Source organism: Myotis nattereri (assembly GCF_964212035.1).
Source record: "Myotis nattereri genome assembly, chromosome: 11".
NCBI lineage: Eukaryota > Metazoa > Chordata > Mammalia > Chiroptera > Vespertilionidae > Myotis > Myotis nattereri.
Window position 1 is genome coordinate 70,774,322 of NC_138086.1, and position 16,564 is coordinate 70,790,885.

At 39.1% G+C, this 16,564-nt stretch overlaps 1 protein-coding gene across 2 annotated transcripts in view; it reads right to left on the reverse strand.

The window, feature by feature from the left end:
• Nucleotides 1–16,425, reverse strand: part of NAMPT (nicotinamide phosphoribosyltransferase) — a 35,818-nt gene extending 19,393 nt beyond the window's left edge. For both annotated transcript variants that reach the window (XM_081101796.1, XM_081101795.1), the window contains exons 1-4: nucleotides 16,114–16,425; nucleotides 10,436–10,592; nucleotides 8,152–8,255; nucleotides 3,383–3,511 (exon numbers count right to left, since the gene is read on the reverse strand). In XM_081101796.1, coding sequence (XP_080957922.1) covers nucleotides 3,383–3,511; nucleotides 8,152–8,255; nucleotides 10,436–10,592; nucleotides 16,114–16,170 — 447 coding nt within the window. In that variant the 5' untranslated portion in view covers nucleotides 16,171–16,425. The remainder of the gene's footprint in view (nucleotides 1–3,382; nucleotides 3,512–8,151; nucleotides 8,256–10,435; nucleotides 10,593–16,113) is intronic.
• Nucleotides 16,426–16,564: the final 139 nt, after the last annotated feature.

Sequence of the window (16,564 nt, forward strand, 5' to 3'; positions counted from 1 at the left end):
TCTGTTGATTTAATTCAATTAACTCTCACATTTTAATTTAACTTAGATTGGTATTATCTAGGAGTATGATAAAGATAAAACAATGTGAATGACTCTAGTTGAGTTATAAAGGTAGAAGATTGACCTTACCCCTCGAAAAATGCCAGGGAAGGAAGGAAATAACTATCAGACACAGTGATCCTTCATATCACCATTTCCTTTCCATAGTCCAACAAAATCAGCTTAAATTATACTCTTAATAAAATCAGTCCCCTTTAAAAAAGATCACTGTGGGTGTAAGCAAGGGAAAAAAAAGCCAAGTTAGTTTGGGTTAATCCAAGGTCTAAGAAAGTAGGCCTTGTTGGAACTTTTCCAAAACAGCAATTTGCCCACACAAATCACGGTTAAATTTTCAGCTGAAAACTAAGGCTAAAGTAAATGAACCTGCAGATTTCACTTAGGATGTGTTTATTATAATGTTACTGTGCAGGATAAAGAATTTTAAAGAATGAAAAATGGTGTGTTATAACAGAAAGGGGACTAAGCCTACTCTAGTGTAATAGTCCATTCAACTCTCAGGGCTCAATTTCCCCATCTGTAAAATGAGGGCTATTTGATTACTGTAATGATTTTTCAAGTCATCCTTTTAACAGCAAAAGGTTTTGTTTTGTTTTTCTGGTTGAAAGAGACAGTTAAGTTTAGCCTAATATGTTCAATCCTTAGTCCCTCCAAAGTCTGAGAGTCCCCTCTTAAATGTTTTAAAATTTGATCTGAGGTCTAAAATTTCTTCTAGCACTAATATTGAAACTGATAAAGCAATTCAATAATTTTAGTGGGTTTTAAAGGTCAGTATATGGGGAATAACAGTGTATGGTTAATAACAATGGAAGAATGTTATTAGTAGCTTTGAACATAAATTGGAAGGAGCCCTATTTAGTACTATTATTTTAAATATTCTAAATCAAGAATTTTCTGAAAATCTTCCATTTATAAATAAAAAGTTTATTGAATTTGGTAACATGTTTCATATACAAGGTGGTAAACTTGGGTTAGGGATGAGTAAAAATAGGATAAACCTCCTCTAACCCTACATAAAAGCCCAAAAAGAATGCAGAGTTACCATGAAAAAGTCTCTTTTAGAGACCTGTTATTGAGAGTAAACACATTGTTTTATAAAGCATGGATCAATCAGAAACTACAATAAGGGACTGTCAGACCATGTTTTTTGTGCCTAGATAAAAATACCTAAAATTATTTAAAATCCTATATGTAATCAAAACCTAATATGCTAAGTGTTCAATCGTCCATTCCACCAATCAAAGTGTAATATGCTAATGATATGCTCAGGCCGCTCAACCGCTTGCTATGACGTGCACGGACCACCAGGGGGCAGACCGTCGACTGGTCAACCAGTCACTATGACATGCACTGACCACCAGGAGGCAGACGCTCCAACCGGTAGGTTAGTTTGCTGCTGGAGTCTGGCCAACTGGGACTGAGATGGGCCGGACACGCCCTGGAGCCCTCCCGTGATCCCTCCCCGGCCTCAGTCCCTCCCTAGCCCCGATCATGCACTGGTGGGGTCCCTTGGCCTGGCCTGTGCCCTCTCGCAATCTGGGACCCCTCGGGGGATGTTGGAGAGCCGGTTTCAGCCTGATCCTGCAGGTCAGGCCAAGGGACCCCACTGGTGCACAAATTCGTGCACTGGGCCTCTAGTAATATATATTAGGATAGAAGATAAACTTGATGTAAGTTATTTCAGGTTATAAGCAAATAAAAACAAGGAACTATGTACTTTTTCTTCAAAATCTAAGTCTCATATTGCATTTTACATTTAATAATTGTTACATTTAAAATATCTATATATTTGCTAACAAACTAGTGCTTTAAGATGTCTATATATAAATTTTTTACTTTGTTTTTTTAGTGAAATAAACCAAAACAATAATTATTAAAACAAGTTTATTTTTTAAGGCTATGTTTTTTCACTTTGTGAAGAGAATAAAAACATTCATGAAGTTCATAAATATCTGCTTTATGGAAGTTCAATTAAACATAAGGGGATAGTACTTATTGACTAAATCCTCAATCAGGTAACCAGAAAGAAAAAATTGAGAAAAGGTTATCCACAGATGATGATTTTCACAATAAGATTTATCTATTTAGGATCTTTTGGCATCATTGAAGGTAAAATGACAGACTAGATTATGTGATTAAGAACTCCTCCACTGTTGTGTTTTCACAATACTATCACCTTAAAATAAAATATTTGCCAGTACAAATACTATAACAATTATACAAAACTAATAAGAAGATAAATGTTCTTTTACTTTGAGTTCATTAATTCAAAGTTTTAAGACATAGCAGTGAACTATTTAAAACTTGCATTTTAGTTAACTGAACATTTTTTTGAGCCCATTAGTCTATTATTAGTTGATAGCTCATTAAGAATCTGATATGAAAGTTTTAAATTTAGCAAAATTTGTTTACCAAAATGTTAGCAAAAAATGAATTTCAAACATTCTTAGATATGTTACTTCTCTAGTTTTTATAAATGAACCTCATATGTATTTTACTATGTAACAACAAATTAGTTTAATCAATAAACTAATAAATAATCAGTTCTAAGCACTAAGTAATAACCTCTCAAAAATAAATATGGTATTTCTATAGTCACCTTCCAGAATATTTCCTTTTATAGATAAAATGTAAGTTAAGCTGGTATTGCTTCTTGGCCTTTTAGTTAAGATCAAGTGTAAATTAAGCTGTGAGGAGCTAAGTAGATTATTAATATCAAAACTATAAGCATGTGAAAAAATATGATTACTTAGGAATAGATACAAGGAAAACAAACAAAAACTTTGTAATATAAACTCAGAGCCCATAATGTAGTCTCCTTTTAGGCTCAGAAATCAAATCAAATAATCAGTGAATCTTGAATGTAGTTAGATGAGAAATATCAGGAGGTAGAGCCTAGGCCCTTAACTAATTAGATAAGAATAGAGAAAGCAGTTATTGAAAATTTGAACAAAAATGCCTTTAGTTTAATTGAAAGAGAATTTCCAAAAAATGCCTTAAATCATTAAAAATATACCTGTGCTGTTCTAATTTTTCTTAGGATTGCAACAAATAAGATGGAAGCTAGCTGAGCTTTAACAGAAATAATTCTTAATAATTTGATTTAGATAAAATCTCAGAACATTAGATTTCACTGCAAGGAACCTTAAAGATTATTAAGTCCAAATGTCATTTTATAGGTGAGGAAATTGAGAATTGTAAAGGTTTATTAAATTGTAGGAGGTGACATCACCTTATTAGTAGCAATTTTTAAACTAGAATCCCAATTGAATGGTTTTTACATCTTCAATTAATGTAAATAAGAATTAAAAACAAAGCAATTTACCTCAACCCAATTTGTAAGCCAATAACACTCTGGATCTGTGTTTTCCACTGTGAAGAGGACATTTCCTCTGGGAATGACAGAGCCCTCAGGAACAGCTTTTACTTCTATTGGAAGATGCCCATCGTATTTCTGGTAAGAGACAATAATGAATTCATTTCATTCAACTGATGATATGCAGTTACCTGTTTTTATAATAAGGTTCTTTACAGTTTACAGAAGCTAAACTTATTGTAATAGAAACTACAATTATAGGTGTTATAATGTTAGTAAGATAGTCAGAATATCCCTATTCTCCTGAAACGAAATCAGCTAACAGCTTAGGCACTGATATTAATTTTTAAATTTCATGTTGCTACAAACATTTATTATTTAAAGATACAGATAATTTCAAATTCATAAGAAGTGTTGTTTCCTCTTCATTCTTTCAAAACAAACAAAAAAAGAATTCCAACATATTCCAAAAACACCATTTTTCTTCTAAGTAGGTCATTTTCAATAAAAGAAAGGCTAAAGGGAGAAAACCAAGATGGCGGCATAGGTAAACACCAGAGATTGCTTCCTTGCACAACCACTTCAAAAATACAACTAAAAGACGGAACGGACATCATCCAGAACCACAGGAAGGCTGGCTGAGTGGAAATTATACAACTAGAAGGAAAGAGAAAAGCATACCGAGACTCAGAGGAGGTGCGGTGTGGAAGTAAAATACAAAGGTGCGGAGGTGCATGCGGAGAGGGCTGGCGGCTGAGGACACAGTTGTCTTTTTTCAATCGGGAGGGAGTCTCAGGTTCTGAGCTCCAGTTCTGGGTGAGTCTCTGGGGACCCAGACTCATACGGGAGAAACGGGACTGTGTGGCATCGGTTGGAACTCGAGGGCAGCTTTCTCTTGGAGGTGCTCGCAGAGATTGCCGGGACACTGAGAAGCAGGGCCTCTGAGGGCAGGACTGAGAGCAGCCATAACTGTTCTCCCCACCCTGTTGATCCCCTGGGACCCCGCCCTGCCCAAGCTGTGCATGGAGGCTTCTGCATATGAAAGGCAATCTGAAAATTACTTAACAAACTGCAGCTGGCCCAAAGCCCCAGGGCAACTTGCATTGCTTCACAGCTGGCTTCTGCAGGGTAGCCTCAGGCAGAGGCTAGATTATTAGCACCACCTTAGAGATCCAGGAGCCAGTGTGCCTGGTGGTCAGAGTGGGACCATCCAGATTGCAGCTCTTCGGATCCATAAAGGACACACTCAGGAGGCAGACTCAGTGAGCACCAAAGCCCTATTGAAGCAAGTCTTGTCCCAGAGGGGTGTCTCTAGCACAGAAGTTCTCCCACTGCAGAAACAGCTGATTCTCACAGCCAATTGGCCTGGAGGTCAATCCCTCCCAGTGTTACCTACAACAATCAAGGCTTAACTACAACAAGACTGTGCACAAAGCCCACAAGGGGGTGCACCAAGAGTGTCTACCTTAGGTATCTGGGGAGGCTGAGCCACTGGGCCCTATAGGACACTTAGCATAGAAAGCCACTCTATCGACACAGCAAAGCATAAAAAATGCCGAGACAAAGAAACAGGACACAAATAACAGAAATGGAGGAAAGCAAACTACTGAATATAGAGTTCAAAACCACACTTTTAAGGTTTTTCAAGAATTTTTTAGAAACCGCCGATAAACTTAATGAGACCCTCAAGAAATCTAGTAAGACCCTCGAGGTTGTGTTAAAGGACCAACTAGAAATTAAGCATACACTGACTGAAATAAAGAATACTATACAGACTCCCAACAGCAGACCAGAGGATCGCAAGAATCAAGTTAAAGATTTGAAATACGAAGAAGCAAAGAACACCCAACTGGAAAAGTAAAATGAAAAAAGAATCCAAAGATACGAAGATAGTGTAAGGAGCCTCTGGGACAGCTTCAAGCGTACCAACATCTGAATTACAGGGGTGCCAGAAGAAGATAGAGAGAACCTACTTGAAGAAATAATGACAAAAAACTTCCCCTACCTGGTGAAAGAGACTTACAAGTCCAGGAAGCGCAGAGAACCCCAAACAAAAGGAAGGACCACACCAAGACACATCATAATTAAAATGCCAAGAGCAAAAGACAAAGAGAGAATCTTAAAAGCAGCAAGAGAAAAAAAGTCAATTACCTACAAGGGAGTGCCCATACGGCTGTCAGCTGATTTCTCAACAGAAACTTTGCAGGCCAGAAGGGAATGGCAAGAAATATTCAAAGTGATGAATACCAAGAACCTACAACCAAGATTACTTTATCCAGCAAAGCTATCATTCAGAATTGAAGGTCAGATATAGAGCTTCACAGATAAGGAAAAGCTAACGGGGTTCATCACCACTAAACCAGTATTATATGGAATGCTAAAAGGTATGCTTTAAGAAGAGGAAGAAGAAAAAGGTAAAGATACAAATTATGAACAACAAATACACATCTATCAACAAGTGAATCTAAAAATCAAGTGAATAAATAATCTGATGAACAGAATAAACTGGTGATTATAATAGAATCAGGGGCATAGAAAAGGGAGTGGACTGACTATTCTTGGGGGGGAAAGGGGTGTGGGGGATGCGGGAAGAGACTGGACAAAAATCATGCACCTATGGATGAGGACAGTGGGTGGGGGGTGAGGGCGGAGGGTGGGAGGGGAACCGGGTGGAGGGGAGTTATGGGGGAAAAAAGAAGAACAACTGTAATAACCTGAACAAGATTTAATTAAAAAAAAAAAAAAGAAAGACTAAAGACAGAAAGATGAAATGAGGGAACGTTATTAAAGAGCAAAATAACACACATACACACACACAGAAAAAAGAAAACAGAGAGAGATCCCTGCCAGTAGAAGAACCTTAAATAGGTTTTCTCTTTATTCTGGTGTAGACCTGAAACTGTTTTGGAGTAGATAGTATACTTTCTAGAGCTTTGGCTATCAATATCAAAAGTGCAACAATTCTCTCCAAAATTAGGCTGAGAATATATGTGCTACATAGGATGTTACTAGATATTTAATTATGCCTCCCTACTTTTAAAGCTAAAAGTTGGGGCTAACTTTTGGCTAGGAAGGAAAGTTGTTTCAGATATCTAAGTTTATTTATGTGATTTGGGACAAGGTAACTAGAATTTTAAAAATCTGTTTAGCCCGGCCAATATAGCTTAGTGATTGAGCATTGAGCCCGGAACCAAGAGGCCACCGGTTCAATTCCTGGTCAGGGCACATTCCCAGGTTGCAGGCTCAGTCCCCTGTCAGGGGGCATGTAGGAGGCAGCTGATCAATGATGTTCCTCTCTCATCGATGTTTCTATCTCTCTATCTCTCTCCTTCTGCTCTCTAAAAAATTCAAAAGGTCAAGTAGCAATACCAGCTTAATTTATATTTTATCTAAAATATATATTTTTTAAACTGTTTAGCCCGGCTGGTGTTGCTCAGTGGTTGCACATCAACCTATAAACCAGAGGTCACAGGTCTATTCCTGGTCAGGGCACATGCCCGGATTGCAGACTTGGTCTCTAGTGGGGGTGTGTGCAGTAGCAGCTGATCAATGATTCTCTCTCATCATTTATGTTTCTATTTACTATCTCTCTCCTCCTCTCCCTTCCTCTCTGAAATAAAAATATATTTTTTAAAAAATCTGTTTAATGAGAAGCACTGAGGGCCTCAAGATATAGCAGAAAGAATACTGCCTTAGAAGTCTTGGCTTGACTTCAAAAGCAGGTAGGAGATCTTGGGCAAGTCTCAGACTTTCCTTATAAAATAGGGTTAGATAAGATTACCTCTAGAGAACCTATGAATCCCTAAAATTCTCTGAACATAAAATCAGAACATTTATCATCCTGGCCACTGGAGTTGTATTAATAAGCATAGTACCTAACTTATCTATTAATATTATACTCACAAAAAAACCAAATGGGGTAAGTTTAGGAGTTACCCAACAGATTTTACTTAAATATGGAAAAACTACAGTAGAGAGTGCTTACCTGACTTCTTCAAAGATTCATAAGTAACAAAAAGTAAAATTTGATTATTACCAGATAGGCATGAAAGTTAAAGTATTTCTAATTATTTTGTGTTTAATAGTCTATAATGAAAAATATATACATTTTTAAGATGCAAATTAACTAATACTTAACATAACAAGAGCCGATAGATGCCATTCTCAATCTATCTTTGTAATAAAAAATAAGCAAACACCAAAGGACGTCAACTTAATTCCCATGTCTCTGGATACCCAAAGTTTAAGCAATGGTTCCAAACATGCTAGATATATTACAGTACAAACAAAGAATAAAATTCAACTTCATGGCTCTGCACCAAACCATTTTAACTATTCAATAAGGGAAATTTCCTAGAATTATTGTGTAGTGATAGATTCACAGCATCTATTTTCTTAGATAACCTATAATCAAGAAAATAGACCTAAATTTTGAAATTGCCAACTAACCACATCCTTTTTAAATTAGTGTATTTTCAAAGAAAGGGTTAAATCACCTTTCTTAAAAAAAAAAAAAGTTATTTAAATTATAGTTCATTTATATTATAACAAATTAAACTTGCTGTAGAGTCTAGACACTAATGATTGGCAACCAGAAAAAAAGTTTAACTGTTACCCTTAACTTTTCACAAGAATGTCTAAAGTAGCCACCATACTTAGGTCATAGACAGAAAAGAGTTGTAATTAAAGTCTAATCTTCTATTCAAACTCCTTTACAAGAAATTTTGAAGTAAATGTAAAACCAAAATAGTAGACCAAACCATGAAACCAGTTTTTACCTCAAGAATGTAGTTCCATCCCTTTTCATTAAATACATCATCTTGGAAATGCTCTTTGTACACCTCTTTGGCTTCTTGGATCTTCTCTTTGGTCACTACTTTACCTAAAAAGATAAACATTTCTTGTTTACATTTCAAAAGACATTCTGCGAACTGTCGAGCTGTCACAAGATTAATGTCTGTAGACTTTTCACCCATTCTATGGATAAGAAAACAAGAACTAAGAGGTCAAATAACTCATCCAGATTCAACAGCAAAGTCAGAAAATGAATTTGCACTTTTGTATATATGTTGATTGATTGATTTCAGAGAGGAAGAGAGAGAGAGAAAGATAGAAACATCAATGATGAGAATCATTAACTGGCTGCCTCCCGCACACCACATACTGGGGATCAAACCCGCACACCGGGAATGGAACTATGACCTCCTGGTTGATAGGTCAATGCTCAACCACTGAGCACATCAGCCAGGCTGAATTTGCACTTTTAATCACTCAATTTAAGTGTGTTGATTTCTTATTTGAAAAGTAATGTGCAGAAGAAATTATAAGATGTATAGTATTTTTTTAAATCACAATACTAAAATTAACTTCTAAGAAGATATCTTTTCTACCTCTATTAATTTCTACACCCTCCAAATTTGAGAGTAAGCCTTTGATACAGATGATTTTCTAGGTGAACCTTCTCACTTTATTCTTAAAAGATATCTTCAGATAATCCAATAATTTTCACAATTACTACATTTTGCCCCCCATATATACTTTAAATTTTCTTTTTCTGTAAAATGAGGATAAAAAAAGTAGGGTACCTACTTATAAGTCGTGAGGACTGAATGAGTTATAACATATGACACACTTAGAATAATGCTGGCTTATAATAGGAAATCAATATATTTTTGCTATAATTAATAACTAATATGAAGTTTTTAACCTGTAGAATTGAAGTGTGACATCAGTCTTTTGGTAACTTTTTCAATGTAAGATCACTAGTAAACTCATTTAAAATATCCTGGGAGGTCTTGCTGCAAAAGAAGTACTTTGGATACCAAGTAGGTTTTCAGTAGTATAACATATCTGAACAGTCTAATCTTAAAATTGCCAAGATTATGGAAAAAGGATATTAAATAAAAATTCAACTTAATCTGTATTCAATTTTAAGATTATTTTTTATTTGAAAAGGCTAGAGATGAAATTTTCCAAAATATATAAAACCCTTGGGAACTGTTTTGCCTCCTAGAAATAAAATTACAAAACTGACTAGAAATGGACTTTCAAGTAAAAAGGCAAAGAAATTATTTGGGAGATTTTTCTGCTTTAATATGCATTTGAGACTAAGTTCATAGAGATAGTTTTGAAAAATAAGACTTTAAGGTAAAACTGACTAGCATAAAAATATTCTAATTATAATTGCTACTACAATTCAAAATGAGTTCCTAGGCCAATAATAAATCCTTCATTTTGAATTAATGACAAGTCTATTAACAAACCAGATTTGCCTTGGAAAATCAGTGACTTAAAATTTTTTTTAACTTTATTTTTATTGTTGACACCATTACAGATGTCCCCCATACCCCCTCCTTTGCCTGCCCCCACCAGACCCCATTTAATGACTTTTCTAGACGTATTAGTTTCAGAAAATTAGTTTCTAAACGTATTAGTTTCAGAAAATCTTCCTTATATTGAGAACACCAGCACACACAAAAATGTAAGAATGTATTACTAATAATATTAGTAAATACTATTCTGTTTTTTAAATTCCAAGACTCCTAAAGTAGTTAAAGCAATTAAATAAATATCAAAATTAAACTATTCAAAATGCTACTTCAGATAATCCTATAAAATAAAAGCCTAGGTGGCATCACACCTTCGCGTGACATTATCACAAGATGGCCAGCACAAGATGGCTGGCAGGGGAGGGCAGTTGGGGGTGACCAGACCTGCAGGGGAGGGCAGTTGGGCACGATCAGGCCGGCAGGGGAGCAGTTAGGTGTCAATCAGGCTGTCAGGGAGTGGTTAGGGGGCAATCAGGCTGGCAGGCAGAAGCGGCTAGGAGCCAGCAGTCCCAGATTGTGAGAGGGATGTCTGACCCATAGGGATCGGGCCTAAACCGGCAGTCGGACATCCCCCAAGGGGTCCCAGATTGGAGAGGGTGCAGGCCAGGCTGAGGGACCAACCCCCACCCCCGTGCACAAATTTCATGCACCGGGCCTCTAGAATATAAAATAGGAGAAAAATTATGAAGTTTTATGTAAAAGCATTGTTTTAAATTTATAGGACAAATAATACCTTTTAAGTACTTATTAAGAATGTACTGCAACCCATAAAATACTGTTTCCTCGTATTTCACCTTCCTTATTTTGGAGTTTTCTGTCTTCTTTTCACGGCATTCGAAGTAGGAATAAACTTTGCTTGTGTTGGGTGGGTATTGTTTATAGTGAGTAACCTATAAAAGAGAAATACTTGAGTCAGAAAACATGAGAAGAATAGACTATAAATCACAAAGGAAAGGGCTTGAAATTATTTAAAACCAGAGAAATTATGCCTATTTGCAATTGATCAGCTCCTTTTCCTGGCTCCAAAAATAAGAAATACTTATTCAGATACTTTTAATAGTTCAGTATCTTAAATTCAAAACCACAAGAGAGTATTAAATTTTCTAAACAAGCAGATGAACTTGAGGAAGTAAAAGGTCTCTACGCTGCACACCTGGCACAGTACAAAGACAGGTATCTTCTTTGATCTCAGGGAACAGTTTTCATTCAAGGGAAGAGAGATGTAGCTGCCTCAGGGGGGCCGGGGGAGCGCACATACACGATATAAAAGAATGAGCTGAAAGCAAAATTTGGTCCTATTACTATCTAAATGTAGTGTGTTTGATAAGTCAACAGTCATGATTTCCCAGGACTCTACTTCTTCATCTGTATAATGAGATAATGAGAACGACCTCTTCTGGTCTTCACAGTGACACTGAAAACCTGAATGAAAGCAAAAGAAGCAGCAGCAGCAAAAAAAATTTTGTTTTGTAGTCTTTCCTTTTGCTCAAATTACTTCTGAGTTGTGAAAGAAATGCCTATGCAATAAATCAAACCCTTATAAGCTTAAAAATATAAAGAGGTATTATCACAAATTTCCATCAAATTGAGTAAAAGTCACTGGTGAAAAATTACCTGTTTTTGTTTCAAGAAAAAATAAAGTGAGTGCTCATTATAATTTGAATTTTATTCTATTTCAATGTGGTTAAAACATTTACCAATAAAAAATAACTGGAAGAATAATGTGTATTTATTTGCCTAGTTGAAAGAGTAGTTAATGCCTTAATTGGGTGGTGATTCAGGTTAATGGTGGAATAAATCTTTGCAGACCAAAGTTCATGGATGACCACTGTAAACATTAACCATTCATCTAAAATGAATATACTCTGTATATTCTGTAGAGAGGGCAAAAAACCCCCACAAATTTAAAAAATATTTTAGTTTCCTCTTTAATAAAAGTAACTTGCAAATCTATAAAAATAGCACCCTCATGTTCCTTATCGGCAATCTTTATATTAATATGTGGCCTGATTGCCTAAGTCAGGCAACAGAATTAGAACTGTTTCGCTCACATATGATGGATTACCTATATACAACAAGGTATAGGGAGGCCTTATCAATATCTAGAAGTATTTGCTAGTTTCTTTCAGATTAAAACCCAAGGACTGATACTACTATTATGTCCAGAGCACTTAAATCAATCTATTAGGCAATTCACTAAAATGCAAAACAACAACTAGCCCAGCCGGTATGGTTCAATGGTTGAGTGTTGACCTAAGAACCAGGAGGTCAGGGTTTAATTCCCAGTCAGGGCAAATGCCCAGGTTGCAGGCTCGATCTCCAGTAGGGAGCATGCAAGAGGCACTGATCGATGTGTCTATCATTGATGTTTCTATCTCTCTCCCTCTCCCTTCCTCTCTCTAAAAAGTCAGTAAAAACGTTAAAAAACAACATTTATATCTATAACTATACATACATATATATGAATACCTTAGTAATAAATTATCACTATTTCAATTACTTATAAAACTGATTAGAAAAAAGATACCACTAAAAACGTATCTAAGGTGTATATAAAAATGAAAATGTCCAGTTTACAATATAAATAACTACAAATACTTTAATGGGAATAAGCAGTGGGACAGAAGAAAACTCAATTATGATGAAGTAAAATATGAATAAGGATCTAGATTGCATCAGGCAAGTTTATGAAAGGCAGATTCATAGTTGTGACTCTCAATAGTTTGACCTTCTTTACAGTTCAGATACTTAATGGTGCATCTTTATAAATTTACTTTTTCTATAAAGATTTAAAAGTATCAAAACACAAATGAATTATTTTCATCTTCTAAGTAGACCAAGCAGTCTAAAGTTAAATGGAAATGTCCCTAAACTATGTAAATCCATCTTGGTCTAAAAGTATATTAAAAATTTTTGATCTTATAGGTACAGTTTTAGTTTTTTACTTTGGCTGTGTTCTTTAATTATGGTACTTCAAAACTGTGCATAAATATTCAGAATGTCTCCTCTGGAAAAAAAATGTCATTAAAAACACAAAATTATCTAGGCTGCTAAATTAGAAATGAAGTGACTTCTAAAATCTTCTTTGGAAAAACTTAGGAGAATAGTTTTAGAATTTAGCTAAAAAATTTAAGTCCTCTAAGTAAACTCTCAGGTAATTAAACACGAACAATAATTTACTACTATTACCCAATACTTTTACAGAAGAACAAAAGAGTATGTTCAGATCTATTTATCTTGGCATATAACATTGTTTTAAGGGAAAACATTTTATATAGAGCTTCTTAGTAAATATTATTCTAAAAATACAGCCAATGGCTGATTTATAGTAATTCTAGTTTTGCTAGGTTTTCTGCCCTCTTCATTTTACTTTCTGCTAAACTGGTCACTCTGAACCCCTTGAAACCTTCACCAGAAATTGAGATGATATAGCAGAAACTGAAATCAACAGATTATTTTATAAATAGTTCATTCATCCACAAATATACAGGGCAGGGCAAAGTAGGTTTACAGTTGTTCATATGGGAAATAATTCAATAATGAATATGTAATACAAGAATAAATTGTTTCCTGGACTCATAACTATAAACCTACTTTTGCCCCACCCTGTATATGCTGTATCTACTATATATCAGGCAATGTTTCAGATGTTGAGGACAGAGAAATAAATAGACTAAAGTAGTTTCTATCCTCATAGGGCTAAAGAAGACTGAAAAGTCAGAAAATAATAAGCAAAATAATGTCAGGTTTGGATGAATGCTATGAAAAATGAAAAGAAAATGGTGGGCTAAAGGGAGCCTGGGAGAGTACTTTAAATGGGAGGCCAGAAGGCTTCTCTGAGATGGTGACATGTGAGCAAAACCTAAATGACAAGGAGATATGAAATAACTTGACTCAAGGGACAGAAAAGAATGAAGGTTAGAGTGGTTGGTGCTTAGAGAATGGGGAGGAGGAAGAGGTACATGGTCCTGAAGTCAGAGAGAGATGCTGAGACAAGAACAGGTAAGGCTTACAGGCTACAACAAGGAGTTGAATTTATATCAAGTGCAAAGGGAAGCCATTAGTATGTTTTAAGCTGGGTGATTTACATTTTACAAGGATAACTTGGCAGTGAGGTGGAGAACGGATTACAGCAGTGGTTCTCAACCGTGGCTGCACATTAGAATCACCTGGGAATCTTTTTAAAATCCTGATTTCTGGGCCTCATCCTCCGGAAATTCTTTTTGTTACTAATGATGAGGTCCAGAAATCAGGATTTTAAAAAGATTCCCAGGTGATCCTAATGTGCAGCCAAGGTTGAGAACCACTGGACGACAGGGTGACCAGAGTGGAAGAGGGCATCAGGTGAGAGGCTACTGCTAAAGACAAGGCTAGGTGAGTGAAATGGCTCAATATCTTAGGAGGTAAAGGGAAATTAGGTTGATAGATTAGATCTGGAGGATAAGGAGGGGGAGGAATTAAGGATGTCTCCTAAATGTTTGGGTTGAGCACCTGGGTAAATGCTGCCATTTACTGAGATGTGGAAGGCCTTGGAATGAATGGGTAGACTAGAAATTGAGAGCTCAGTTTAAGAAATGTTAAGCAATACTAACAAAAAGTTTCATAGTATTCAAAATTAAAGTGAACTACAAAAAGGGAGCTCAAATCCTTTTATATATTTTATTGATTTCAGAGAGGAAAGGAGAGGGAGAGAGAGATAGAAACATCAATGATGAGAGAAAATCACTGATCGGCTTGCCTCCTGTACGCCCCCCACTGGGGATCAAGCTCACAACCCAGGCATGTGCCCTTGACCAGAATTGAACCTGGGGCTCTTTAGCCTGCAGGCCCATGCTCTATCCACTGAGCCAAACTGGCTAGGGCCAAATCATATTTTTTAAAGCACTATTTTGACTTAGATTATTAGAGAAAATGGCTCCACAATAACTTTAAAATTATTTACAGATGAAAAGAAATCTCTCATAATATCTTCAGCAAACCTTTTCCACTAAAAATGTTTCCTAAACTGGTATGGCCTTCCTGTAGCTAACAGAGCACTACAGTACATAAATATATGTGTCATAAAAAGCAGGCACACAGGAAAATGTAGCTCTTTTAATAAAACTTAATTTCAGTTATGTAATTGATGCACTTCATGAAAAGATAGGCTTCTAAAATTTGTAACCCCAAGCATGACATTTAAAGAGAAGTATGAGAAATATTTAAGCTGCATAAAATAATTCTGTGAGCGCAAAGTCGCTCCTGGGTTCTAGATTTCCCACCAGGTTGATTTATCTTTCCAAGAACTTTCCTACCACAGTGGATCACATGACCAACGACAACTACTACTAACCCACTTTTCCAGTTGTAGTTTTTTCACTTCTAACAAGTAATCACAAGCCAACACTTGAACAATGCCATGCACATAAAAGAGCACAGGGGGTGACATACCCAAGGTCACAGAGCGAGTTCTGTTACCGCTGTGATATCTAACGGCACCCAGAAAGCAGGGGAGTCAACATCTGGCAGATTGTTCCCATCATTCTTTCCTTCACTAACGTGTGTGTTTCAAAGAAAAGTAATGGGGCAGCTATGCATGCAACAGTCCAAGACGCATATAAACTCCCCAGAATTAACACTGCAGCAGTTCATTGAACTTGTCGTGTTTCACTTTCCGTTTCACAGAAATCCCGTGGTGGCCTGAGCGGGGTGAGGAAGGGCAGGTCGGCCTTGGCGAGCACCCAGGGGTTAAAGCTCAGGAGTGATCGGCAGCGGAGCCCGTGCAGCGGAGCGGAGAAACCCGGGCGGCCGGGGGCACCCGAGCGGCCTCGGGACCGAGCGACGGGCCGGCGCCCGGGACCCCTGCAGGACCTCGCCCACACCCTCTCCGCAAAGAGCCAGAATCCGCCTGGAACGGCTGAGCCGGGAGCCCCCCTCCTCCAACCCCGCTCCTCTCCGCCGCCGAGTCCCAGGGGCTGTTACTTAACTGACCGCTCCTCGGGCGAGTCCTCGCCCAGCCCGGCCCGGCGCCAAAAGGCCGAGGTCCTGGGTCAGGCGTCCGCTCGGCCGGAGACGCCCCAGCCAGCCGGGCCCGCGCCCGCCGCGCCGACCCGAGCCAGGAGCTCGGAACCCCGAGCCCAGGGCGCAGGGAGAGCCCGCGAGCCGGCAGCGCCGGCGGGCCCGCCTCAGCCCCTCGCCGCGCCCCCCCACCACGCTCCGCCAGGCCCCGCCTCCTGCCGTCCATCCCTCCATCCCTCCTCCATCCACCTCCTTCCCCAGGCGCCGCCAGCTTCACCTGCCCGCGCCGCCGCCCGCACCTTCCCTCGGGGCGGCCCGGCGCACGCCCCCAGACCGGCCGCCCCCGACCCCACCGCCCCGCGCTCGCCCCCCGGCGCCTCTCCTCTCCCTCACCTGCCCCCGCCCCCGCCTTACCTTGTAGGAGTCGGTGGCCAGGAGGATGTTGAACTCGGCTTCTGCCGCAGCATTCATCTCGGCCGGAGTGGCGACCGCGTACCGGGGGGGCTGCCCAGCGCCGCAGCGAGGAGGGAGGAAAAATGGGCTTCACCGCGCTCTGTTGCTTAAGTCACCGCTCGGCCGGAGGGGGAGGTGAGGGGAAACGGAGCGCGGGGGCGGGGCCTCAGGAGGGCGGGCCGGCGGCCCTGACGCGGCGGGGGTGGCGGCGGCTCGCGCGCACGCAGCCGGGAGTCGGACGGCCTCACCTCGGCCCTCGCCCCGCCCACCGCCCAGGGGTGGAGGCGGGCGCCAGGGCGGGGCGGGGCGCGCGTGCGCAGTGCGCGGGGGCGAGGCCGGCGGGGAGGACGTGAGGCACGCGCTCCTTTCGGGGAACGCCCACCCCGGGCGGCCGGAGGCCGTGGGGCCGCTC